The sequence below is a fragment of the Rhinopithecus bieti genome, unplaced genomic scaffold, assembly GCF_001698545.2.
Source record: "Rhinopithecus bieti isolate Rb0 unplaced genomic scaffold, ASM169854v2 scaffold_35856, whole genome shotgun sequence".
NCBI lineage: Eukaryota > Metazoa > Chordata > Mammalia > Primates > Cercopithecidae > Rhinopithecus > Rhinopithecus bieti.
The window spans coordinates 2,835,760-2,860,230 of record NW_016815820.1 but is presented as its reverse complement, the minus strand read 5'-3'; the positions used below and the strand labels follow the sequence as shown (position 1 = coordinate 2,860,230).

Here is a 24,471-nt window from a genome sequence, read left to right as displayed (position 1 = left end):
TGGTCTGGCCCGCCTCCATCCTGGCCCCTGGGCATCTGGGCTCCCGGGGTAACCGGAATCAAACCAGGGCCCGATCCCGGAGGCCCGCGGCATCTCGACGGCTCGGCGGGGCCAGTGAGCGATCGAGGTTTGTTGGCCGCCGCGGAGCTTCCTAAGCCCCGGCCCCCCGCCTCCGCCGACCAAAGGTTTGCCAGTAGGACCCGCCCGGAGACAATAGCTGCCCCCGCGGGCGCGCTGTCGGCTTGTTTGGAAAGCCCAGAGACGCTTCGAGGTAAAAAGGTCAGCCTGGAATCCCGGGTTACCTCGGCTTCCTCTGCCCGCCGTCAGGCCCCGACCATCCTCGGACTCCCCCAGCCCCCGTCGTCTTCCTCCCTCTCTCGATCTCGGGCTCCTCTTCCCCGCCCCGCACACTGCCCCCGACTAGGCCCTTCGCGGCCACCTCCTTCCTGCCGTCCAGCGCCCAGTGACCAAGGGCTTTCACCTTGAGCCCAGGCGGAAAGGCCTTGCGAAGGCTGGCCAGCTGCGGCCGGACTCAGGCAGCCACTCCTGACGTCCCCGCGGAGTGGCTGGGTGGAGGGGCGCTGGGCTGGAGTGGGAGTGGGGGTATTAAGCTGTGTGCCAATTTGGAGTTTGTCAGCGACCCCCTCTGGGGTCTAAGCCAGGCCTAGCTCTGGGCGGGAGGGAGGGAGTTGAGGGGCATGGGAAGGGGTAGAGTTCGGGTCGCCTTCCCGCACACTTCCTCCTCTTTTACACCCTCTTTTGTCCTCTCCAAACAGATGTTTCTCTTCTTTCCCGTCTTCCTCTCAAGACTCTCTGGGCTGGCCCAGCGCGGGGGCTCACACTTGTAATCCCAGCACTTTGGGAGGCGGAGGCGGGTGGATCACTTGAGCCTCGGAGTTGGAGACCATCCTGGGCGAAATGGCAAAACCCCGTCTCTACAAAAATACAAAAATTAGCCGGGAATGGTGGTGTGCGCCTGTGGTCCCAGCTACTCTGGAGACTGAGGTGGAGAATCGCTTGAACCTGAGAGGCAGAGGTTGCAGTGAACGGAGATTATGCCACTGTACTCCAGCCTGAGCAACAGAGCGAGACCCTGTCTCAAAAAACAAACAGACAGAAAACGAACAACAACATCAACAACAACAAAAAAAAACACAGCCCCCCCAAAAAAACACAAACAAACAAAAGAACTGCGCTCCAGCCTGAGCGACAGAGTCAGACCCTGTCTCAAAAATAAATAAATAAATAAGAAAAGAAAAAGAAAAATCTCTGGGAATTGCATTCATCCCACAGACTTCTTCCATGCTTTTCTGGATTCTTGCAATAACCAAGGGACTGACAACTGTCAAGCCTGAGTGCCTGGGACCCAATTCTGCTTAGGCCACACCCAGTAAGTCCTTCTCTTTATCCAGCTGAGATCTTAAAGCTAGTTCATTCCAGCCCAACCAGCCAATGGCCACTCTTTCTTCACCTCTTCTCCAGGGTGGACGGAGTATGAGGCCTCCTCTACCCCTGAATGGAGAAACAAAAGCAGGCAGGAAGAAGGGAAAACACAGACTTTATTGAAATGAGGTAGTTGCAGATACAAAGCGAACCCCGGCTCACTTGGGGCTCAGGTTTCCAGAAACTTAGATGGCTCCTCCTCTTTCTCCAAGGTTCAGATAAATCCTTGCAGCTGTTGGGAGCCCTCACTGTGCCTGGCTTTCCCTGGGCTGCCCCCAGGGGTAGGGGTGGAGATGGGGAAGAGGGTCCTGGGTTTTCCAGGAGGCAATAAATAGGGGAGGAGCTAGTGGGGGTGTGCCTGCACCTTCCTGGTTGTGGCTTGCTGGGGGCAGGACTTGCACAGCGTTCCAGAAGTCTCTCAAATACCAAGTTCCAAAACACTTTGGTGACATAGTGATGAGGTCGCTGGTGTGAGGAGGCAGGTCTCAGAAAACAACCTCTGGAGGCTGCATTAGTGCAACGTAAATGTGCCAGGAGAGGGCTAATGGGGTTAGATGGGGGCAGGGGCTTTTTGGTCTGTCACAAGGCAGCTGGTGCTATTGTAAGGTCTGTGGTGACTGGATTAAGCATTGATAATAATATGGCTGCACCCAAACACCTCCCACACAAGAAAATGTAAGGTTCTGTCTCAAGCCTAGAATGGGGGAATTAGGGTAAGAGTGCGTGAGGAGACTCCTCAAAGCTTGAAGGCACTGAACTGAATAAACAGAAGTTGGAAGGGAAAGGAGAATGAATCCAGGAGGATGAGGCTGGCCCCCACCCCCACCTCATGTTGACACTGAGTTGATCCCCAGATCAAAGGCAGAAGCCCTTCCCTCTACCTTTGACAGGTTCCATGCCTCCCAGGCCTCTGGTCCTGTAGGGCCCCCAGTCACCCAGGTCTGAGAAAAATGTTTCCCCATCCCCCCTCCTACCCCCAGGCAGCTCTAAACTGGCATTTCAGCCCTAGAGAGGATCCCCAGCCCAGTGAAGCCCAGGCCTGGGGTTGGGGAGAGCCTGGGATAGGGCTGGACTGGGGCGCTCCAGTGCCTGGAAGCCCCATTGGTGGCTAGGTTCAGTTCAGGAGGTGACAGAGCTGGGTGAGGCTTCTGGGGAGGTGCATGTTGACTGGTCTGAGGCATCTCCAGCTGCCTCCTTGGGGCAGCCTGGTGGGGTTGGGGGCACCCGACCTCCCTCTCGCTCGCGCTTCTTCTGCTTCATTCGTCGGTTCTGGAACCAAATCTTGACCTGCGTTTCATTGAGCTCCAGGGTGGCTGCGATCTCCACCCTCCGGGCCCGGCTCAGGTACTTGTTGAAATGGAACTCCTTTTCCAGTTCCGTCAGCTGCCTTGTGGTGAAGTTGGTGCGGAGGCCACTGGGCGAGCCCAGGCCGGGCTCTGACACCTTCGCTAGGGGCGGGGCAGGGAGAAAGTCCAGGTCAATTCTCTCACCTCTTTCTCCTTCCCCTTCCCTCCTCCGGGGGCTGGCTCTGGATCTCCATTCACCATTCTGCCGAAGTACAGTTGTCAAAGTTCCCAGGGACCCAGGTACCCCCATGGTGATCATCAAGTCCGGAGCAGCCTTCCCATACTTCCATCCCCCGATGCACACCAGGTCCTGGGCCTGTGCTGGGTGCACAGATCAGGAAGTGGGCTGTGTATGGAAACTTACTCCTGGGGTGACTGGTTACATACTGGGTGAGGAGACCTCACCTGACCTGAGACATGGGTTGTGCTCTTACCTGTGTCTACCAGAGCCACTGAAAGAGAAGAACCCAGCCCAGGCCCAGGACATGTCACTGCAGGGGAAGCAGAGATACTTTGGGCCCCAGAGAAAGGGTGGCCACATCTGAGCCCTACCTGTCTTGGGTGGGTTTCTCTTAACCTTCATCCAGTCGAAGGTCCGGGCCGTGGGAGTGTTAGGTTCTGAAGGGCAGGGCGCTTCCTTGTCCTCCGAGAGGAGATCAGCATAGGCCGGTGCAAAGCTCGCGGTCTGCTCGTTCCCATAAGGGGGATGCTGCGGGGGATACGGCCCCGGACCGGCTCCACCTGCTCCGTAGCCATCGGACAAGCCCCCTAGCTGGGCCCCGTAGCTGGAGGGATGAAAATAACCTCCATCTCCTTCTGATTGACCCAGAGGGTAGTACTGAGAAGGCCCATAGCTGGGGCTGCAGGCGGCTGGGGCATACCCGGAGGGCGCGGAGCTGGGGAAGGGTACCCCCAGGGCCGAAGGCGGCTGCTGGGCCGGATAGCCGGAGTTCTGCTGAAACGCGGGGCTGGACAGCCCCCCACCGTAGCGGCCCTCGCTTGCATAGCTGTCAACCGCCTGAGTCGAGCTTGGGTGAAAGGAGGTTGGGGCGCTGTGGGCGCTGTGGGCGCTGTGGGCGCTGGGTCCCCGGTTACAGAGTGGGTACTCTAAGAAGGAGCTCATCCTATTATAGTCCATGCGTCAAGGCCTCAGGAGGGTCGGCCCGTTTGGGGGAGACACCCTCTTGCCCTACAACCTTTCGGCAGTATGTCACAGCGCTGGGGCTCGAATCCATGGCCTGGCCTGCTCGCCTGGGCCAGCGCTTCCCTAGGAAGGGGGTAGGGAGTGGGGGTGAGGGGGCACATGTGATCTCTCCCAGGCCAATGGGCTAAGCGGGCCAGAGTTTGGCAGCCCCAGCGCCCATCCATCACCCCCCAAGCATTAGCATGACAAAGACACTTCAATCACCCGCAGCCCATCCATCTGAGAGCGACATGGAAGCGTCAAAAACATCTTTCTTCAAAGACTTTTGGAAAGAAGGGACCAGAGGGAGGGGGGGAAAAGTTAGGAGAATATTCAAGACTTTCCTTCCCTCCCAACCCCCAAGGCCTTCAATAGGCTCCTGGGTTATTAGATTGGGACAAATTCAAGCCAGCTGCCCCTCACTCTTCCTACCCCTCAAAGAAACCTTCCCCCCAAGTCTGTGGACCTGGAGGTGGGGAATCCAGCTTCCTTACTTTGCCCAGAACTCCCGAACCATGTTCCTTTCTTCCAATTTGTCTTAGGGTGATGGGCTAGGACAGCCGGGTGAGGTATGTTATCTTAGGCCAAATGGATGACTGTGTGGTAGGGCGGTTGGGGGAGGTGGTGCAAAAACACCTAAGGGTGTGGGGCAGGATCTGGAATCTAGAGGAAGAATTCATGAAGCCAGGGGTGGGAAAATGGCATTTCAGGGAGCAAGGCAGGACTACAGAAATGTGGAGAAAAGGATGGAAAATGCCCCATCTTCCCTCTCTCTCGCTTTGCATAAATGTTCTGTCCTCATTCACACATCCATTTCTCTCCCTCAACCTCTCTTTATATTCTCTCTGTCTCAATCCATCTCTCTGTTCGTCCATCTTTCTCCATATTTATATTCGTTCCCTACCTATCCATCAACTCATCTCTCTAGATGTATTTATCCTCTCTCTAGCCATCCATAGCTGTAGCTAGCTCACTCACTCAGACTTAAATAACTCCCTATATCTCTCTAGAGAGCCACAATAAGCACAGCCAGGTGATGCTTACAGGGAGGTGAAGAGGAGGGGAATTTTTTATTCTCTTCTTGAAGTGTTTAAAACTAGTGGAGACCTGCAATCTCCTGGTTCCCTCCTACCTATCTCTCCTTCACCACCCTCCATCTCCTTCCAAAAAAAAAAAAAAATTCCAAACCTCAGATGCATAAATTTAATACCAGTTAAATCTTAAAGATTACTCCAGATTTCAGTGATTTTTCTAGAATTGATAAAGGGAGTTTGGTTAGAGAGTGGGAGAATCAGGGTGGCAGCCCCGAGGCTCTGAATTCTAAGACTCCGGAGTGAGAAGTGGCATCTCGCCCCTTTTTGTTCTGTGTGGCTGTTGTGGAGGAACACGGGATGTGTCTTCTTCACTTTCTCAGACTCCAAACCCAGATGGGACTAGAAGAGAAGCCCTTAGGTAGGGCCCATTGATTCTCCTCCTCCAGGCAACTCGAGGGCAAGAGCTTGGCGCAATCCAACACCCACGCTCATTTGTAACCTGTCAGGGTGTCTGCCTGGTCAGAGGCCTGGGGCTGAAGCTAGGGCAAGTCCAGGAGGGCAAGAGTTCAGGGAGTGATCTCTGTAAACAATGAAGCTCAGGAGAGGAAAGGGAAGCAGGTGGGACAGGTTTAGGGAGGACCCTCAAAACTTCTCAGGTTTCCACACTCCAAAAAGGGCAGGATGAATATTCCTTCCTCTGCAAGGGACCCCAAAGTTGTCCCTCTCAGTCTGTGTCTTGCCCCTCCATCTTTGTCTCCCATTCCCTCTTGTTTTGCTTGACCTTGCCATAGCTGCCTCTCGTGCTTTCTGCTCTATATACCACTACCATCACACTGCCTTTCTCTTCTCTAATAATTGTGGGCCTAGCCCAACTCTGTTTTTTTCGGGGAGAGGGTTTTGTTTTTTTGAGATGAGGTCTCACTCTGTCATCTAGATTGGAGTGCAGTGGAGTGATCTCGGCTTACTGCAACCTCTGCCTCCCAGGTTCAAGCAATCCTCTCACCTCAGCCTCCCGAGTAGCTGGGACCACAGTCATGTACCACGGGGCCTGGCTAATTTGTGTGTGTGTGTGTTTTTAGTAGAGACAGGGTTTCGCCATGTTGGCCAGGCTGGTCTTGAACCCCTGGCCTCAATGATCTGCCTGCTTCGGCCTCCCAAAGTGCTAGGATTGCAGGCCTAAGCTGCCGCACCTGGCCATCACCCCCATCTCTGAAAGAGCTCAAAGCATTTCACAGAACCCCTGTCTCCTTTCCCTGATCATGTGTACTCTGCTTCAGGCCCTGCTTCAAGCTGAGGGGGAGGGGGACCAGCTGGTAACTTCTTTAAGAGATGCAATGGGGAAGAGACAGAATGTTCACTTGCCAAGGGAATGAGGGCAGACAAAAGAAAGGAAAATTGAGATGGGAGGAGGTGACCTGCAGAGGAATTGAAGAGAAAGAGATTATTGAGGTGAGAGCAAGCTTATTTCTTTCTATTTTACTTTTTTGGGGAGAAGATTTGCAGATGCTTCATCCTTTCATTTTAACATGTCTTCCACAGACACTAAGAATAACTTGTCTGGAGGAAACTAGGGTTTGTCTTCTAACCCCAAATTTGAACTAGGCCTATGTCTGATCTCGCTGCCCTGCTTCTGAGAGACTTGAGACTTCTTCACCTTCCACCTTTTCCTCATCCCAGGGAGAACCTTCTCACCCCATCCTTTGCCTTCATAATTAAGGGAACAATTTGAGGTCTAAAGGAAGAAGTGAATTTCAAATCAGTTTAATAAAACATCACAAATCTGTCTGGGAATTGAGGAATGCATTCCCTCTATAACAGCTGAAGTCAAAGACTGAGGCAAAAGTGCCCTAAGTTGGCTGGGCACAATGGCTTGCACATTTAATCCCAGCATTTTGGAAGGCCAAGGTGAGAGGATCACTTGAGCCCAGGACTTCGAGACCAGCCTGGTCAAGATGGTGAGACCACATCTCTACAAAAATAAAGAAATTTAAAAATTAGCTGGGTGTGGTGGTGCCTCCACGAAGTCCCAGCTGCTCAGAAGGGAAGATTGCTTGAGCCCCGGAGTTCAAGGCTGCAGCGAGCTATGACCACACCACTGCACTCTAGCCTGGGTGACAGAGACCCTGTCTCTATTTAAAAAAAGAAAAAAAAAAAGTGCCTCAAGTTATACTGTCAGTTGCAGTTATTGCCTCAGCTTTCCAAATTCACTATGCTTCCCAATTCATCCCTGAGTCATGCCACCTTCTCTTGGGTTAGCAGGGACATTAAAACTTCCCCAAATTCCTACTGGTTCTCACAGTCCCAGCAGAAAGGACTGGGAGAACCAAGCGACTTTGATCCCTAGGTTCCCAATCTCCTCCTCCTCCCTAAAAGAAGCTTCGCTGACTGGAATAACTTATGACCCATAGGATTTTTGGTTGACCAAATTAAACTCACCAGAGAGTGTCTGGGTGGACCGAACACCAAACGAAATAAAGTTGATGTCCTAGTTTGTATGATCTGCTTGTGCATAAAAGAGAGTAAGGAGAACATAGACATGTTTGGAACTGAAGTTATCTTTGACAGTTTTCACTCCTTATCACACTGAGAATGCAGGCAAGGAAACCATTCTAACCAGAATGGGGATATATTAGAAGTTTAACCTTAGATTTTGGTCCTTTCTGTGGAGGAAGCTGCTTCAGCTGGGGGCTTGGCAGGAGCAATCTAAATTCTTTCATTAGATCTTAAATGTCTCTATCTGCTCTCTCCAGCCCGAATCTTGGGAGGCCAAACCCAAGATCAAAGGTTGGGACTAGGCCGGCGCGGTGGCTCACGCCTGTAATCCCAGCACTTTGGGAGGCCAAGGCGGGTGGATCAACTGAGGTCGGGAGTTCAAGACCAGCCTGACCAACATGGTGAAACCCCATCTCTACTAAAAAATACAAAAATTAGCCGGGCATGGTGGCAGGCACCTGTAATCCCAGCTACTCAAGAGGCTGAGGCAGGAGAATCGCTTGAACCCAGGAGGCGGAGGTTGCAGTGAGCTGAGATCGCGCCATTGCACACCAGCCTGGGTGACAGAGTGAGACTCCGTCTCAAATTTAAAAAAAAAAAAAAAAAAAAAGGTTGGGGCTTAGGAGGTAAAAGAATATTCATAATTTTTTTCCTTCTTTCTTTTTTTTTCCCAGGCAGGGTTTCGCTCTGTTACCCAGGCTAGAGTGCAATGGTGCAATCACGGCTCCCTCAGCTTTGACCTCCTGCGCTCAAGCGATCCTCCCACCTCAGCCTCCTGAGTAGGTAGGACTACAAGCATGCACCACCACAAGTTTTTCACTATGAGATGATTTGTTTTTGTTGCTGTCAGGGAAAGGACGTTTCTTTTAATTCAAGCTAATTAAACTGTCATAAATCTGGTTGAGAACCTTAGACTGTAGGCAGTACATATTGTAATGGGATTAGTGCTAGCTGTGGGGCCAGAATAGTTGGGTTCAAGTCCTTGCTTGGCCATCTTTTTTTTTTTTTTTTTTTGATACAGGGTCTCACTTTGTCACCCAGGCTGGAGTGCAGAGGTGCAATCTCGGCTCACTGCAACCTCTGCCTCCCAGGCCCAAGCAATCCTCCCACCTCAGCCTCCCAAGTAGCTGGGATCAAAGGTGTATGCCAACATACCCAGCTAATTTTTTGTATTTTAGGTAGAGATGGGGTTTTGCCATGTGGCACAGGCTGGTCTTGAACTCCCGAGCTTGGGCAATTCACCCACCTCAGCCTCCCAAAGTGTGGGATTACAGGCGTGAGTCACTGTGCCTGGCCTTTGCTTGGCCATTTCTTAGCATTGTGACACTAGACAAGTTTCTTGATTTCTATGAGTCTCAGCCTCGGAGAAAAAGAATGGGTTTAATACTACTTATCTTGCTGCCTTGTTAGTAGGATTAAAGCAAACAAGAAAATACAAACCATAGGGAACTCTCTAAATGTATGATATCAACTTTATTTTTATTTATTTATTTATTTATTTATGTATTTATTTATTTATTTTTGAGACGGAGTCTTGCTCTGTCACCCAAGATGGAGTGCTGTGGCTGGATCTCAGCTCAATGCAAGCTCCGCCTCCCGGGTGCACGCCATTCTCCTGCCTCAGCCTCCCAAGTAGCTGGGACTACAGGCACCGCCAGCTCGCCCGGCTAGTTTTTTGTATTTTTTAGTAGAGACAGGGTTTCACCGTGTTAGCCAGGATGGTCTCGATCTCCTGACCTCGTGATCCGCCCGTCTCGGCCTCCCAAAGTGCTGGGATTATAGGCTTGAGCCACCGCGCCCGGGCGATATCAACTTTAAATCACATTCTGAAATTATATGAGTCAGTCTGCTTTTAATATTAACTTACATTTAGGCGGGCCGCAGTGGCTTCACGCTGTGAATCCCAACAACTTTGGGAGGGCCGGAGCGTGGGCGCGATCACGAGATCAGGAGGATCGGGAGACCATCCTGGGCTAAACCGGTTGAAACCCCATCTCACCAAAAACAAAATTAGCTGCGTTGTGGCAGGGCCTGTAGTCCCAGCTACTTGCAGGAGAATGGAGTGAACCCTGGGAGGCGGAGGTTGCAGTGAGGTCGAGATCGACATCGCACACTGCACTCCGCCTGGGCGACAGATAGAGGCTCTGTCTCAAAAAAAAAAAAAAAAAAAAAAAGTAAAAAAAAAAATATATATATATATATAACTAGCATATTAAAATATGGAAATACGTAGGATAGTTGCGGTGGCTCATGCCTGTAATCCCAGCACTTTGGGAGGCGGAGGCAGGCAGATCACCAGAGCTCAGGGATTCAAGACCAGCCTGGCCAACATGGTTAAATCCTGTCTCTACTAAAAACACAAAAATTAGCCGGGCGTGGTGGCACACACCTGTGGTCTCAGTTACTTGGGAGGCTGAGGTAGAATTGCTTGAACCTGGGAGGCGGAGGCTGCAGTGAGCTGAGATCACGCCATTGCACTCCAGTCTGGGTGACAGAGTGAGAATCTGTCTCAAAAAATAGATAGATAGATAGATAGATAGATAGATAGATAGATAGATAGATGTGATAGGAGAATAGAATTTAGGCTATATTTTCATGTAACAAAGCATCATATATTATACAATATAATATGTACTTTATCATATGCAAATTTCATTGAGAAGATTGGCTCTGTTTAGGCAAACGATTTTGTTTCTTGAAAACCAAAGCCTAATATTTTATACCTATAAAGAATCCAAATTATTAAAATTGCAACAGAAAGGTTTGTGGTTGGATATTAGAAAGAACTTCTTGATTTTCCAAATATTGGGGAAAAGTTTTCTAGGGAGGATGTTGTCTCTTCTTCCTTAAGGGATTTAGCTTGGAAACTGTCCGTCCTAGAGGGGACCTGACTTCTGGAATCTAGACAGATCAACAAGATGTAAACTTCCATCTGGAGCCAATAACTGGGGGCATGATTAAATAATGATTGGGATCTTTCTAAAAGGAAAGGTTAGAGTGACATGAAGAATTAAAATAATTTTCTACTTAATCGAGTGTATCTAAATGCAATAGTTTTTTTGGCCAAAATATCTGCTTTGGAAATCTTAGCCAATTACTGATCAAGCTGAATTTGGGTCTGAATGACTGTACAGATTGTGATTTTTCTGCAGTTGTTTCGAGGGAGAGAAAGTTTTAAGAGGGCTCCTTTACTATTCATTCTCTCCTCTGAAGAGGAAGATCTCTTTCCGGCACTAAGTATCTACCTTACCCCTGAGTGTAGAGAGAGGGATGGCTGGGAGGAGAGAAGAGGGATAGGCAGAGCTGGGGTGGAGAGGTCAGTGGAGGATCTGGGCTATAATTAGCCTCAGCAGGCAGAGGATGAAGTGGGGCCCTACAGGCCATCTTCTGCAAAGTGAGGACTGAGAGCACATCCCAAGAAGATCTGCAGTGGGGCCAGCAAGTGCTTGTCAGAGACTTGGGTGAAAGATGGGTAGGTGAATTCAGCAGTGCTCTTTAGGGAGTCTCAGAAATTGTGCCTATGCTCTGATGCCCCAACAACAAGATTAAACATAACTGAAAGGGACTGTTAAAGTCTAGAACATCGTGTCAAAAAAGAAGTTTGGTGGCTCTTTTTATATGAAATGGCCTACTTAAAAAAACAAACAAACAAACAAAACCAAAAAACAAAAGAGTAAACATGACCAAATGTTGGGGGAAGTGGCAGAGGATGAAAGTCAGAGGAAAACTTGGCTAGGATACTTTTTAATACTCATATTTATTGAATACCGGGCACCTGGCAGACAACACCGCACCCAATTACCTGCTTGTTGAAAAGATTTCACTCTCTACTCATTTAAATAAAGATAAATGCATGATTATTGGTGTAAAGATACTAATTAAAATTTATTGACCAGGCACAGTGGCTCACGCCTGTAATCCTAGCACTTTGGGAGGCTGAGGCAGGAGGATCACTTGAGCCAGGAGTTCAAGACCAACCTGGGCAACACAGTGCGATATCGTCTCCACAGAATATTTTTAAATTAGCCATAAAAAATAAATAAATAAAATAAATAAATAAAAGGCCAGAGGAGGTGGCTCATGCCTGTAAATCCCAGCACTTTGGGAGGCCGAGGCGGGCGGATCACTTGAGGTCAGGAGTTCAATGCCAGCCTGGCCAACATGGTGAAACCCCATCTCTACTAAAAATATAAAAATTAGCCAGGTGTGGTGGCAGGTGCCTGTAGTCCCAGCTACTTGGGAGGCTGAGATAGGAGAATCGCTTGAACCCAGAAGGTGGAGGTTGCAGTGAGCCGAGATCCTGCCACTGCACTTCAGCCTGGGTGACAGAGTAAGACTCTGTCTCAAAAATAAATAAATAGCCAGCCCGGCGCGGTAGCTCATGCCTGTAATCCCAGCACTTTGGAGGGCCGAGGCAGGCAGATCACCTGAGGTCAGGAGTTTGAGGCCAGCCTGGCCAACATAGCGAAACCCTGTATCTTTACCAAAACTACAAAAATTAGCCGGGCATGGTGGCAGGTGCCTGTAATCCAAGCTACTCAGGAAGGTGAAGCAGGAGAATTGCTTGAACCCAGGAGGCAGAGGTTGAAGCGAGCTGAGATTGCGCCACTGCACTCCAACCTGGGCAACAAGAGTGAGACTCTGTCAAAAAAAAAAAAAAAAAAAAAAAAAAAAAAAAAAAAAAAAAAAAAAAATTAGCCAAACATGGTGGCTCGCACCTGTAGTCCTAGTTACTCAGGTGGCTGAGATGGGAGGACCATGTGAGCCCAGGAAGTTGAGGCTGCAGTGAGCTGTGACTGCACCACTCCACTCCAGCCTGTGTGACAAAGTGAGACCTTATCTCAAAAAATAAAAGAAAATTTGTTAAAATTGCCCCCACCAGATTCATGTGGGGTAGGTCATTGTCGAACACCAAGAATTACTTAAGAGCACAAGACATCAGCCATAATAAACAGTTAATATATTGTTTGTGAAGACTAAATAATATATACTAAAGAATATACATATATATTAATGTAGAGTACATTAGAGGCATTTAATTCTTCCATTTATTTCACAGACAGAGAAACTGAGGTCCAGAAAGGGGAAGAGACTTGCTCAGGCATAAGTTAACTTTTTTTTTTTAATGACTCAGGGTTATCATGATTGCAAGTAATTCCTCAGTCTAATGGTCCTTTGCTTTCACTGTAATATTAATGAGACATGCTTCTTAAAAGAATGATTCACTAAGAGCAGGGCAGACTGACCAGCAGCTTTCCGGGCTGCACTGAAACCTTCCCACTCCAACCACAGCGAATTTATAACCACTCTGTGCTACAGACCACTCACAATTGGTCCTGACCCAAGAGGAACCCTGCCCCAGTCAGGATGGAATGAGTGAGTGCAGCCACTTGGAGCTGCCCTCTAATCTGCCACCACCACTGGGGTGTGCTGCCCTATCTGGGAACCACCCCTCTTCCTCTTACTTCTCCATGGCCAACTGGGAAAACTCAAGCTAAAAAGGATGACCCCAGAGATGAAAGAAGGAAAAGAAGTTAATCTGGAACACAGGGATCCTAAATTGCAATCCTTTATGAATCCCAAATTGCCAGGCATTCCCTTGAATCTGAATTGGGTGGGGAAACTGAAAATGGGAGTCACTTTCTTCTGCAAATGCATTGCCTCTTTGTTCTGTTGTGGTATCATCAGAGATGGTGAGTTTCATAAATTTGGAAAGGAGAGAGCCAGCAACCTTGTGTGTTTCCCGTAAAAAGAGTTTCAGCTCCTCTCCAATAATCAGCCAAAGGCAATACCTTGACTAAGAACTCTCACCCCTAGCATATCCAAAGTACCTGAATCTAAACAGGTACATTGAGCTTTTGGTTGGCTCCCCACTACTTTGGCAGGAAGGAATCAGGACTGATGCAGGCCCAGGCAGGAACAAAGATTCCCTGCCATTTGAGCTACTGGTTTGGGTTAGGAGAATTGGAAGCCAGGGGCCAGGTAAAGTGAGTCAAAAATTCTGAAGCATGGAGGAAGGCAGAAAGCAAGGTGGCACTATGATCTAGCAGTACTTCTCAAATTTTAAGTGTATATAAATCACTTGGGGAGCTGCTAAACTGCAAATTCTGATTCAGTAGGTCTGATTCAGGGGCCTAAGATTCTGTATTTCTAAGTAGCTCACAGGTAGTGCTGATGCTGCTGGTCCATGGAGCAGCCAGGCTCCAGAGAACTGGTGCATCAGATGCCCTTGAGTGCTGCAAACCATGATGGGGGATAGAAATTCTCTCCCGCAGAGCCAACTCTGCATTTTTTTTGGCACTGAGGAAGGGTGCTCCCCTTTTGACCAAAGAAACTGGAAGGTAGGCCATTAGCAAGATCCTTCTGATATTCTTGATCTTTGTAACAACCTGCTATAGCTAGCTGCAAGAGCATTTTTAATTAGACCAAATTATCTAGTTTGACTGTCCATAGAAATCAAAGCCCCAGCTGAAATATCTGTTCATTTTGCTAGTGTAGAGATGGCTTGTGTGCTATGATATTTAAGATGTTAAACACTGCCTGTGGGCATATTTTATGGAGAAATAAACACGCAGCCCAATGAGATGTATAGCGTTGTTTTAATATATTGTATATTCACTTATTTATGGGGAAAATAAACACACAAGCCAATAAGCTGTGTATTATTACTTTAATATATTGAATTTATTTCATACCTATATGTTTTATGAGGGAAAATAAACTAAGATACACGCTATTATTATAACACATCTAATTGTTCTATATTAATTTATTTATGAGAGAAATAAGTGCAATTTAACATGATGTAAGATTATTTAATGCACGAGATGAAATCTATATTAAGACAGTTTAAGGGATTAAATTCCAGCTAACTAAGATGTGTGTACTTCCCACACTGAGGGACCCATTTAAAACTATGCAAAGGGCCTGTCTAGTCCTCTGTGTCACAACCTATGTTGGCTCCTGGCTTATCCTGACAATTGCTGCCTCTGGGTACCTGGTACTCTAAATCCCGGTCCTGTTGGTCCAGGGGAAAGTCTGGAGGCCCAGGAAATAAACTGCTTTTTGAGAAGGGCAACATCTGCCGGGGAGATAGCCCCGCAGTGTCTGTTTCTGAGCGGGAGAAATATTAAGGAAACCTAAGTAGGATGGATGGCTTTCCGGAGCCCTTTAAATCTCCACCTTCCCATCGATCCTTGCTTCCCGCTTACCAGGTTTACAAGGAACCAGGCAGGCTGTGGTGGGGGATAGACAGGACATGGTGTTGATACGGAAAATGAAGTTGTTGGTCAAGACAGGTGGGTCTGCATTTAGAGAAAGCTCTGGCCTGGCTTCAAATCCCACAGCGAAGGATCAAAAGTCAGACTGGATGAGGCACACCCAGGCCCGCAGACCCGCCGCTCTCCTTCCCTTCCCTTCCCACCCGGACTCTCTTTCCATCTCGCGCCCTCAGCGTCCGTTGAGCTCACTTTAAACATAAAAAAATCAAACAAACAAAAACGAAGGTGGGACTCCCAGGCTCCCCTTCTTCCCTGGCCTCTGGAAAATCCGGCTGGGAGGACGCGGGGGCGGGGGCAGGGGCAGATCCCGGCTGGGCCGGCGCCTCCCGCAAAGGCTGTCATGGCGGCCACAGCCTCTTCCCTCGCCACCTCCCGCCCGCCGCCTGGCTCCAGCGCCATTTTGAGCATCGTCTTTGCTTCCCTGTCTCACTCCCACTCTCCTCGCTCCTCCTTCTCTCCCTGCAGGTCCAGCGCCTGGCGACGCTGCCGGGCCTCCCTGGGCTTCTCGCCCGGCTGCTTCTCGGATGGTCCCCCAAAGCCCAGAAGCCCCAGAGTCCGTGGGTGTCCCGGCAGCGCCACATTTCTCAGCTGGCCTCTTTTCTTGCCCACTTGGAAGCAGTTACCATCCCTGGGTGCGGGGCCCTGCTTCCCGAGAAAATCCCCGACTCCACTCCACTCCTTGGAGAGCCACCTACAACTCCCAAAGAGGCCCGGCTCATGCCCCAGGCCTCTCGTCCCTAGGCTTCTTGAGTTCAGAAAAAGGCCCTATACCGGCTTCGGTCATAAGAAGCAAGAAGTCTAAGGAAGCCCTTGGATTCTTCCCAATTCCAGGAAACTTCTGCCCCCGCCACGACCCCAAAGCCCGTCCCCAGGCTTCCTCTCCTTGCACCCTCCACTGTTCGCTGTATACTTTCTCCCTCCACCTACCCACCTTTATTTCTAAACAGAGGCCCCAGGACCACCCGCTCAGGACCAAAGGCCCTCTGCTGAGGGGCAGGGAGGTGACCGAGCTTCCTGCAAACTCCCGACTCTTGCCAGAGCCGTGGGCGAAGCGGCCATCAATCGGGTCACCTTTGTACCACCCGGACTTCGCCGGCCCAGGAGGCTTTGCTGCCACATAGGCCGCTGAACCGAATCAACTTCGCACAGGTCCTGGAGGGGTGAGGACCGGCCTTGGGGCCGCGGGGAAAAAGGTTAAGTCCCAACACAAACACTCGTTTTCGTATTATAAAGACATTTATTTAATCTATGAAAATAATGTACAATAAATACTTTCCCCTTTTCCTATTATTAAAGAATTTTAATAAATAATCTACAGTCTAAAACATAAAAAAGAGGAAAATAAGTCCCTCTAGTTTTTTTTAAGAAAGTCCTCCTTGAGTTTAATTATTCCTGAGATTTCACTGGAAGGAGTCTACCAAACGGAATTTTCTGTGTGAATTTTAAAAGATGCCCGAGTGCCCAATATTTTAGAAGAAGAAAGGGAGTGGATTAAACGCTAATTCAGTAATACCTGAATTTTAGCAAAACACGTAAGTCTATGCGACTGGGGGTGGGAGAGGCTCGATTTTTCCAGTAGATGACCAAGGAGCGCGGTGGTTGAAAGGACCGGGAGGAGGAAACGGGTTAGGGAAACTGCAGGTCGATGGCACAGAGCGTGCTGGTGAAGAAGTCCAGCTCTTCCTCGGAAAAGGGGACCAGACTGTCGAGAGAACCCTGTAGGCTAGGGGAGAGGCCTCCGGATAGCTGGAGACAGGAGTCGGCCGCGAAGAAGTTAAGGTCGGGAAGGAAAGGCGAATCCTGGCGCTCCGGGAAAACATCTTCTGGCAATGGTCCCGGCTCCTGCCCGCCCGCCCCGCGCAGCGCGCAGCCAGGGCTCGGCGCGCCCGCGCCCTCTAAGCCACCGGCTAAAGGCCGGGGATCCGCGGCGCTTAAGGCCCCCGGCACCACCTCCGGCGGGTGAGAGCAGGCTTCCCACGCCGCCCGCGAGGCGGAGGGGCCGCCTGGGCTGACCGCGGGCTCCTCGACAGGGTCGCCGGTGTCCTCCAGGGCGCCCGGGCAGGCAGGCTCCCCATCCGGCGGCTCTCGGTGCTGTGTCTGCCGCTTGTGCTTCATGCGCCGGTTCTGGAACCAGACTTTGACCTGCCTTTCGGTGAGATCCAGCAAGGCCGCGATCTCGACGCGGCGTGGCCGGCACAGGTACTTATTAAAGTGGAATTCCTTCTCCAGTTCCAGCAGCTGTGTGTTCGTGTAAGCCGTGCGCAGCCTGCGCGCCCCGCCGCCACCAGCCTCTGGCAGTCCCAGGCCATCTGCAGGGAAAACAAGCTGGGCGTCAAAGCGGGCCGTGTACTCAGCCCAATCTTAGTTCGGACTACTCCATCCGCCAAAACCAGTATCACCTCTCCCCTTCCTCGCCACCCCACCCCCGCCCCCACCCCACAGCGGCTCGCTTTCACGGCTTTTGGGTTTTCTTCTCTCCCTCCCTAGTCGACAGCCCCGGCCCTGGTCAGGGCAAAGCATTCAGAGCCGCCCACGGGCCACGCAGGGGGCGGAGAGCGGCTCCCTTCGGCGCCGGAACCTCAGATCCCCCCTCCCAAGTCCTCCCAGTGGACCCCTCAATTCGGAACTTTACAACTCAACCGGAGCGAGGGTCATAAAGATTGTTCTTCACCCCTCTTCCTTCCTAGCTCTGAATTCTTCCTCTTCTCCTAGAGTTGGGGCAGAAAGGACCGAATCTTTTTCTGCTTCTATAGTCTATCCCAGCAACAACATATTCATTCCCCTACACAGATACGGGTGAAAACCTCAATCAAATCATTTTCTTCTAGCAGAAAAAAGGCGTTTCCCCAACCAGCTTTCAAAATCAGCTGTAGGGAGAGAGAGGGAGAAAAAAAAAGACGCTGGCAGCGGCCAGGCCTGACCCCCAGTGGGATATTCTACTTCCCCATCCCAGGAATGGACGGGGTAAGGAACCCCAACAGGCTTGCCACCTTTTTTTTTTTCAACCTCCTTCCACTGCTTTTTCTCCCCCTCTTCTAGGTGCCCCTCACCCCACCCCCACCACGCTTACCGACCTGCAGGCGATCCGACCCCGGAGGCCGGGACAGCGGAGGCGGCCGGGGAAGGAGACGTGGCGGATTGGCTGGGTTTCTTGGCGGATTTCTTCTCTTTCATCCAAGGGAACTCGGGGGCCGGGGGGGCAGCGGGGAGCGGCGGCGGTGGCGGCGGCAGAGCAGGCCCATCTTCGGCTCGCTTTTGGCTCCTGGGTCTCTGAAGGGTGGAGGCGCCGGGCTGGAGGCTGGGGAAGGTTTGCTCGAAAGGAGGAGGAGGAGGAATTAATGTCGACTCCTTGATTGATGAAGTTTGAAATGTCTCCAAGACAGCGGGGAAGGAAGTCAGACACTCGGCGAGCGATGGCTGGCTGTTTATAAACCCAATCTCCCTCTCAAATTCAAAATTCATGGCTTTCAATGGGGGGGGGGGGGGCTGCTGGGGGGGGCGTCAGGAGGGAGGATCGGAAGGGACCCCCCCTCCTGCCCCCCCAGATTTATGTAATGGAGCGATTTTGGGAGGGGGAGATTTCGGTCTCTCTTTTTTTTTTTTTTATTTTGGGCCTTTATAATTGTATATTGCTGATAAATACAAGCGTATGGGGACTCTCTCTATTAAACCCAGGACTCCGGCGAAATTACAGGGAATTCGTGGTCACGGGACCGGCCTCCGCCAATCGCTCGTCTGGGCCTGGTGGAAAACAGAGAGCATTATTTGCTTTAATTGATTCAAAAACACCAGAGGACCATGACCTGGACACCATGAGCCCCCATTCCTACACCAGTGCCTCACACGCTCTCTCCCCAGTGCCTCCCTTTCTCCAGAAAAGCTAGAGAAACCACTTCCTCATCCCTTTCGGAGGTTAGAAGGTTTCAGAAGCTTGGAAAAGAAGAGACTCTAAGGGAGAAACCTTCCTCTTTTCCAAATGTTTTAATAGAGTAAATTAAGGCTTTCCTTATGTGGCTTATGTGGCCAGCAGCATCCTCTTCCCTTCTCCCCTTCCCCAAGAAAAGATGAGTGAGGATCCCTGCATTGGAGGAAGAGGGAGTCGAAAGAGGCTTCCACTCTTTGAAAAAGGTCAGTGTTAAGGTGCAAATAAGAAAGAGATTTATAATCATCAGCACCACTATTCCCATGTTAACCCTCCAAAAGCAACAGTTAAATCTTGGGAAATGGACAGGAACTCCCAGGTGGACACATAAGAGTGAGATGGAGCATGAGGGGCATTTTTGGGCCTCTGGCCTCCATCGCTGTGTGGCCTGGCTTCTCTTCTCTGCCTAGTGTTTGCAGCACTGCCTCTTCCCCTTGTGTCCCCCTGCTTTCCTCACTTTCAGGCATCCATGCTTCTCTGTTACACCCCTCTCCCCCTGAAAACAAGCAGAGTCTAAGATGTGCATGTACCCACTCAAGCCTCAAGCTCGTATCTGTATCCATATCCAGGGACATGAACAACAACTGAGGTAGCCACTGATTTAACTTAGAGCACTCTCAAAGTTCAGATCAGAGTATGTGTGTGCATGAATGTGGTGGGGAGCTTTTCCCCTAGGACAAAGAGACTTTCCCTCCCATTTTTGCCATTGTGCTAGCTAAAAAAAAAAATCCCTGACAAGGAAGAATTCCCTGAAGATGATGCGGGTGGAAATAATGACCACTGAGATGATATTCCATTTCTGGCTCCTGAGGGGAAATGCTTTTAAAATTTATTTTATTTTGAGGAGATCAAGATAGTCTGAAGTTTAGAGTGTTGTAATTTACTATAGAAAGAGGGCACAAGACTCTGAGCCCCAAGCAATTGGTGGGAAACTAGGCCTCAAAGCAGAAAATGAAAAGTCGATCTGGAGGAAGATTTTTAAATAAGTGGGTCAGAGGGACGGAGAGGAGATGAGGCGATCAATCTTAGCCCCCTGACAGCTCCCTCCAATTGCATCAAAGAATTTGGCTCTTTGGGAAAGTAGAGGGAACAGCCAAAATTTCACATCCCTTAAAAGGCCTGGGGTGGGGTGGGGTGCAAAAGAGAAAGGTGATTCTGGGAGAGCTGGGAAACAGATGGGAAATGGGGACAGAGGGAAAGCGCTAAGTTGGGTGGAAAGTTTGCCTGGAGAACTCCCACGGCTCTGGCCTCCCCTCCCCCTCCTCTCTCCCTGCAGCCCTGCTAGGAGGAGAAGGCTGGTTAGCAGAGAAATGGCAACTGAGCCCGGAGCTGGAACTAGAAACTTTCTGTCAATGTAACATCTGCGTGGGTGGTGGTGAGTATTTAAAAAGAAGAGCAGAAAAGTCTGAGTAGAAGCATGAGGGTGGGGGAGCGGAGGATGAAGAAAGGGGAGTTGGAGGTGGGGGCTGCAGGGACCGGGGAGGCATGCTCTGGAGGGCTGAGAACAGAGAGAGCTGCTCTGACCTGGGCAAAGTGGCCAGCGACAGTAGTGTGCAACTCGACTCCAAATAAAACAATTTTTGCCATTTAGAGGTGTAGATGGGGCATAGAAGAATCCAAATAGTAAGCAGCGTCTGGAAGTCATGCAGGGAGGCCTGAGAGTGGATTCTCCCTCTGGCCATCCCCTTGAACACCTCTGAAAGTTTAGCAACAGCTTCTCCAGCTGGCTGAAGGATCCAGAGCTTATCTTGGGCAACTCGGGCAGAGACTGTCCCTGCAGGAAATACAGCTCTCTCTAACCCTTACTGACAGATTTTATGGCCAGATTAGCAAACAGCGGAAAACTTGGGTGTTAAAAGGGGCCAAGAGAACCCTCCTTCTCAGAGACATCTCTCCCCCGCCCCCCTGTCCTGCTGTGAATTTTACAGCAAGGATATTTTACCCTCATCTTTGGCTGCTTTAGCTGAGCGCCTGGAATCTTCCAAAGAGAAGGATAGGGAACACCAAGCCAAGTTGGTTCTTATTTTTCTTGTTTGCAATTCCAGCTCTGAGCCAAAGCTCTGTTTTTCAAACTTAAGCTAAATTATCTTTCTTGGCCTCTTTCCTGCTAGATAAATAAGCAACCCAACCCACCCCCAGAATCAAACATGGTGCTTCATCTAGTTATATCATTCAGAAAATGTTATTCAGGGAAGAAGAGAGAAAGAGAAAGAAAGAAAAACCCTTGAGCGTTATTTGATCCCAATCAAACTTTGCACGCTCTTATGCCTTTAAATTATAGCCTGACCCAATGCTAAATTGCTTGCTGCTTGGATGAGCCGAGTCCAGTTAAAATCCTACTTGGTGGTGGGGAAGGGGGAGGGTGTAGAATTCAGGTTGCTTTTTTATTGTTATTTATTGTTGCATAAAGACTATAATTACTAACCTTGGACTGCCAGGATGCAACATAAAAATGAAAATCAGCCCTCGCTTTAAGGCAGGGCCTGGAACGATTCTCACTCCCCCACCATGACTACCACCAAATATATGCTCCTAATTAAGCAATGCAGGCACATCGCTTACAATTAGAATTATGCAGCTCTTCAGCAAGCAGCCATCGCTTCTCTTTCAACGAATTAGCTCCATATTTCAGCCGCCCTGTCTTCTCGCTCTTATCGGCTCCAGAGACTCGGCGGTGACATTTCATCTTTGACAGACCCTCTCTATTCTCACTCCAATGTGATAAAACTTTTATGGAACCACGACTAAGAAATGAAGTTTTCCCAAGGATGGTGGAAACAGAGCCGCACTTTAGCCTGGGGACCGTTTTACTTACGCGTAGATCCAATAGCTTCTCCCACCCTCCTCTCCCCTTTCTCTGGCAGGGGAAATCAAATGTGCTTCCCCTCCCTCTGCCTCGAGTTTTATTTAGTGATTTAATTTTACTTAGTTTTAAAGTTTGACCTGAGAAGTCTAGTCCTTAGATTTTTTTTTTTAGATTAATCATTTTTCTTTGTTTTCATTTTAGACCCAATGGTGGTTGGGCTTCGGGTCACGTGACATCTTCTTTGTAGCTCCGGAAGAGGATTGCGAAGTTTAGGTTTCCTGGAAGAAACCGTAATCTGCCAGATTTTCTTGTTGGTAGTGGGAAGGGGTGGGGGGTGGTGCATGGAGGTTGTGGCCAAAGGCGCTAACAGACGAAAGGTCGATGAATGAAAAACCTAGAGGCATAGAGGCCAAACAGAAAAACCTACAGAGAACACCCAAGAGTCCCCCTTACTTCTCCCAACTTGTCACTTAAACCACAGCTAAAGAAGTTGGCAAAATGTTACAGGCTCTTATGAGTGAGAAAATGGTATTTAAACTTAAGACATATCAAGGGGGAGACAGGAACCTGGGCAGTGGACAAAAAGGCCAGGGAAGGGTCTTCAATGTCCTTGTCCTTCTTCCCTTGGGGGAAATTTGGCAGTCAACAGCCTTGCTCTGCTATCTAAATTGGACCACCAGGACAAGATAAAATTGATAACAGAAAGTTTATTCAAGAATTGTTTGACAGACAACCCTTTTAGGTAAGGAAAAACGTAACTACTGAAGAACAAAGAAAGTTCCAAGAGGGAATTAACTCTAGTTCTACAAATTCAGGACTATACAGTGACAATCAGGAGCTGAGTTCATGCCTTTTAGAACTAATTACAATTGCTCATAAGTACGAGTTTAACATAAATCTACAGCTCTTTTCTAGAGTACAATAGTAACTAAAATAGCTGGTTTTACATGACAGGAAACACAATGTCCTTTGTAACAAGTAAATACTAAAAAAGTACATTTTTTTCCTTTTTTTCCCTCATATAAATACATAATGTAGGGGGATAAATAATACAAAAAAGAAAATATTTTAACAGGCTATAACCAATAAATATATATGAAAATGTTCACTAGAACACACGCTTTTTTGAGCAATGCTGGACTTCTGCAGGCCCAGACATCTCTCACAGTTGTTTTTACATCCATTAAAATGTAAACTCTAAGTGCAACAAAAGTGTCCTGTCAGGAGGCTGAGCAAGGCACGCAGGCCCTGCCCAGCCCCTGCCTGGGACAGACAGTTTGTTCAAATATACCCTGTTTTCACGTTAAGTCAAGAAAGCAACAGAAAAAAAGTATAGAACCTTGCGTCACCAACTGCTTTCTGTGGAGAGAGGGGGATGGAGCTGGAGCTGAGATGGAGGCAGCAGAATGGGCAAACCTTCAGTCCTAACAACCTGCCTGCCCAAGCCTACACACTTTTCCTTAGAAGAAAAAAAATATATAATTTATAATATAGGCAGCTCTTTCAGGATCTCTCACCATCCCTGAGCCCTCTAAAACTGTAATTGATGGGGTGGGATGTATAGATATTAATGTCCTAGAGCAGAAAACCTGGGGCTAGAAATGGAGGGGGTAGATACCTCAATAAACCTCAAATAAATGGGAACAAATTTGAGGTTTTGGGAAAGTTGGAAGGGAACGTGCTTTGTGCCCTTTGGGTTTGAAATGTGTTTTCTTATTTTTTAAAGGATAACTGAAAAAAATCAAGATTTGGGGGGAATTACCTACAAAGATATAAGGTAAGTCCATTGGTTGGTGATGGCCTAGCCATCTTGTCTGGTTTGTAAAATGTGCTTCTCTGCCTCATCCTATCTCGTCTTCCTCTACCCCACTCCAGGACGTAGAATTCCAACTTGGTAGTGCTGGAGCCCTGGGGTTGACGGGGTCATCTCCAATCTGCTGTGGATTCCTTTCCGATGGGTTGGCAGGCAGATGGAACAAGGGGTGGACTTAAAAGCAATCTCTCAGGCCAGGGGGAGGGGAAGAAGCTCCAGGCCGGTTCTGGCCAGGAAGCCTGCCTACCATCTCCCTGGCCCCTCTTTCAGACCTCCAGACTGCCCCCCAGAGCTCCATAGTTTCCCTCTTCCTCTCCATCTCCTAACCCTCGTCCGCCTTTTCCCATCACAGGTGTGTTAATTTGGGCGCTTCTTGGATTCTACCCTGAGGAGGAGGCGCGTGGTGAGAGGAGAGGTCTGTGTAGGTGGGGTGGGGGTCGCAGGGTCCGTGGTGCTGGCTGGGCGCCATAGGGGGCGCCCCGTTGTAGTCCAGGTTCCCGGAAGGATGATGGGAAAGGTGGTTGAGGCCATAGAGGGAGGGGCCGGCAGGGGGCGGGCAGCGGATCCGCGTAGCCCCCGCCCACATACACCGGACTGCTCTGCATGGTGGGCGTCCCGTAGGCGCCCCCGTTGGCTTGGAGGACGTGCGGCTCATACTCGGGTGCCGGGGTCGGAGGGTACTTCTGCGGGGCGCCGCAGCCTTTGAGAGGGGGCTGGTAGTTGGAGGGCAGCGCGTAGGCATTCTGGTGGGCTTTACCGAAGGCGGGTGGGGACGGGCTCTCGTAGCTGGGGGTCATGGAGTGTAAGGCGTTCATGAAGCCGGCCGTGGACTGCATGGGCTGCGGGGGACTGCCGGCTGGAGATGGGCCCCCTGACGACGAGGCCAGTCCCTTGGCCTTCTGGTCCTTCTTGTACTTCATGCGCCGGTTCTGGAACCAGATCTTGATCTGCCGCTCGCTGAGGTTCAGCAGGTTGGCCATCTCCACACGGCGAGGCCGGCACAGGTAGCGGTTAAAATGGAACTCCTTCTCCAGCTCCACCAGCTGCGCGCTCGTGTATGCCGTCCGCGCCCGCTTGGACGCCGCCGACCCCGGGGGGCTCTTGTCTCCTCCCCCGCCGCCGCCGCCACCGCCCCCACTGCCACCACTGCA

General features: G+C 49.9%; 3 protein-coding genes across 3 annotated transcripts; all 3 read right to left on the bottom strand.

Moving 5' to 3' along the window:
* Positions 1–1,542: 1,542 nt before the first annotated feature.
* Positions 1,543–4,014, bottom strand: HOXB1 (homeobox B1). Its single transcript, XM_017853874.1, has 2 exons — positions 3,342–4,014; positions 1,543–2,891 (listed from the first exon to the last, which is right to left on the bottom strand). The coding sequence occupies exons 1-2, from the start codon at positions 3,925–3,927 to the stop codon at positions 2,563–2,565; spliced, it is 915 nt and encodes a 304-aa protein (XP_017709363.1). The 5' UTR covers positions 3,928–4,014; the 3' UTR covers positions 1,543–2,562.
* An 11,987-nt stretch (positions 4,015–16,001) lies between these two features.
* On the bottom strand, positions 16,002–18,907 carry HOXB2 (homeobox B2). The gene is made up of 2 exons (XM_017853966.1): positions 17,854–18,907; positions 16,002–17,088 (listed from the first exon to the last, which is right to left on the bottom strand). Exons 1-2 carry the CDS (start codon positions 18,239–18,241, stop codon positions 16,406–16,408), a joined length of 1,071 nt encoding a protein of 356 aa, XP_017709455.1. The 5' UTR covers positions 18,242–18,907; the 3' UTR covers positions 16,002–16,405.
* A 3,287-nt stretch (positions 18,908–22,194) lies between these two features.
* HOXB3 (homeobox B3) lies at positions 22,195–24,471 on the bottom strand (the record flags this gene model as incomplete). Its single annotated transcript, XM_017853865.1, is given in 2 exon segments — positions 22,195–23,876; positions 23,878–24,471. Coding segments are annotated over 2 exon segments (804 nt in total), but the record flags the coding sequence as incomplete, so codon positions are not given.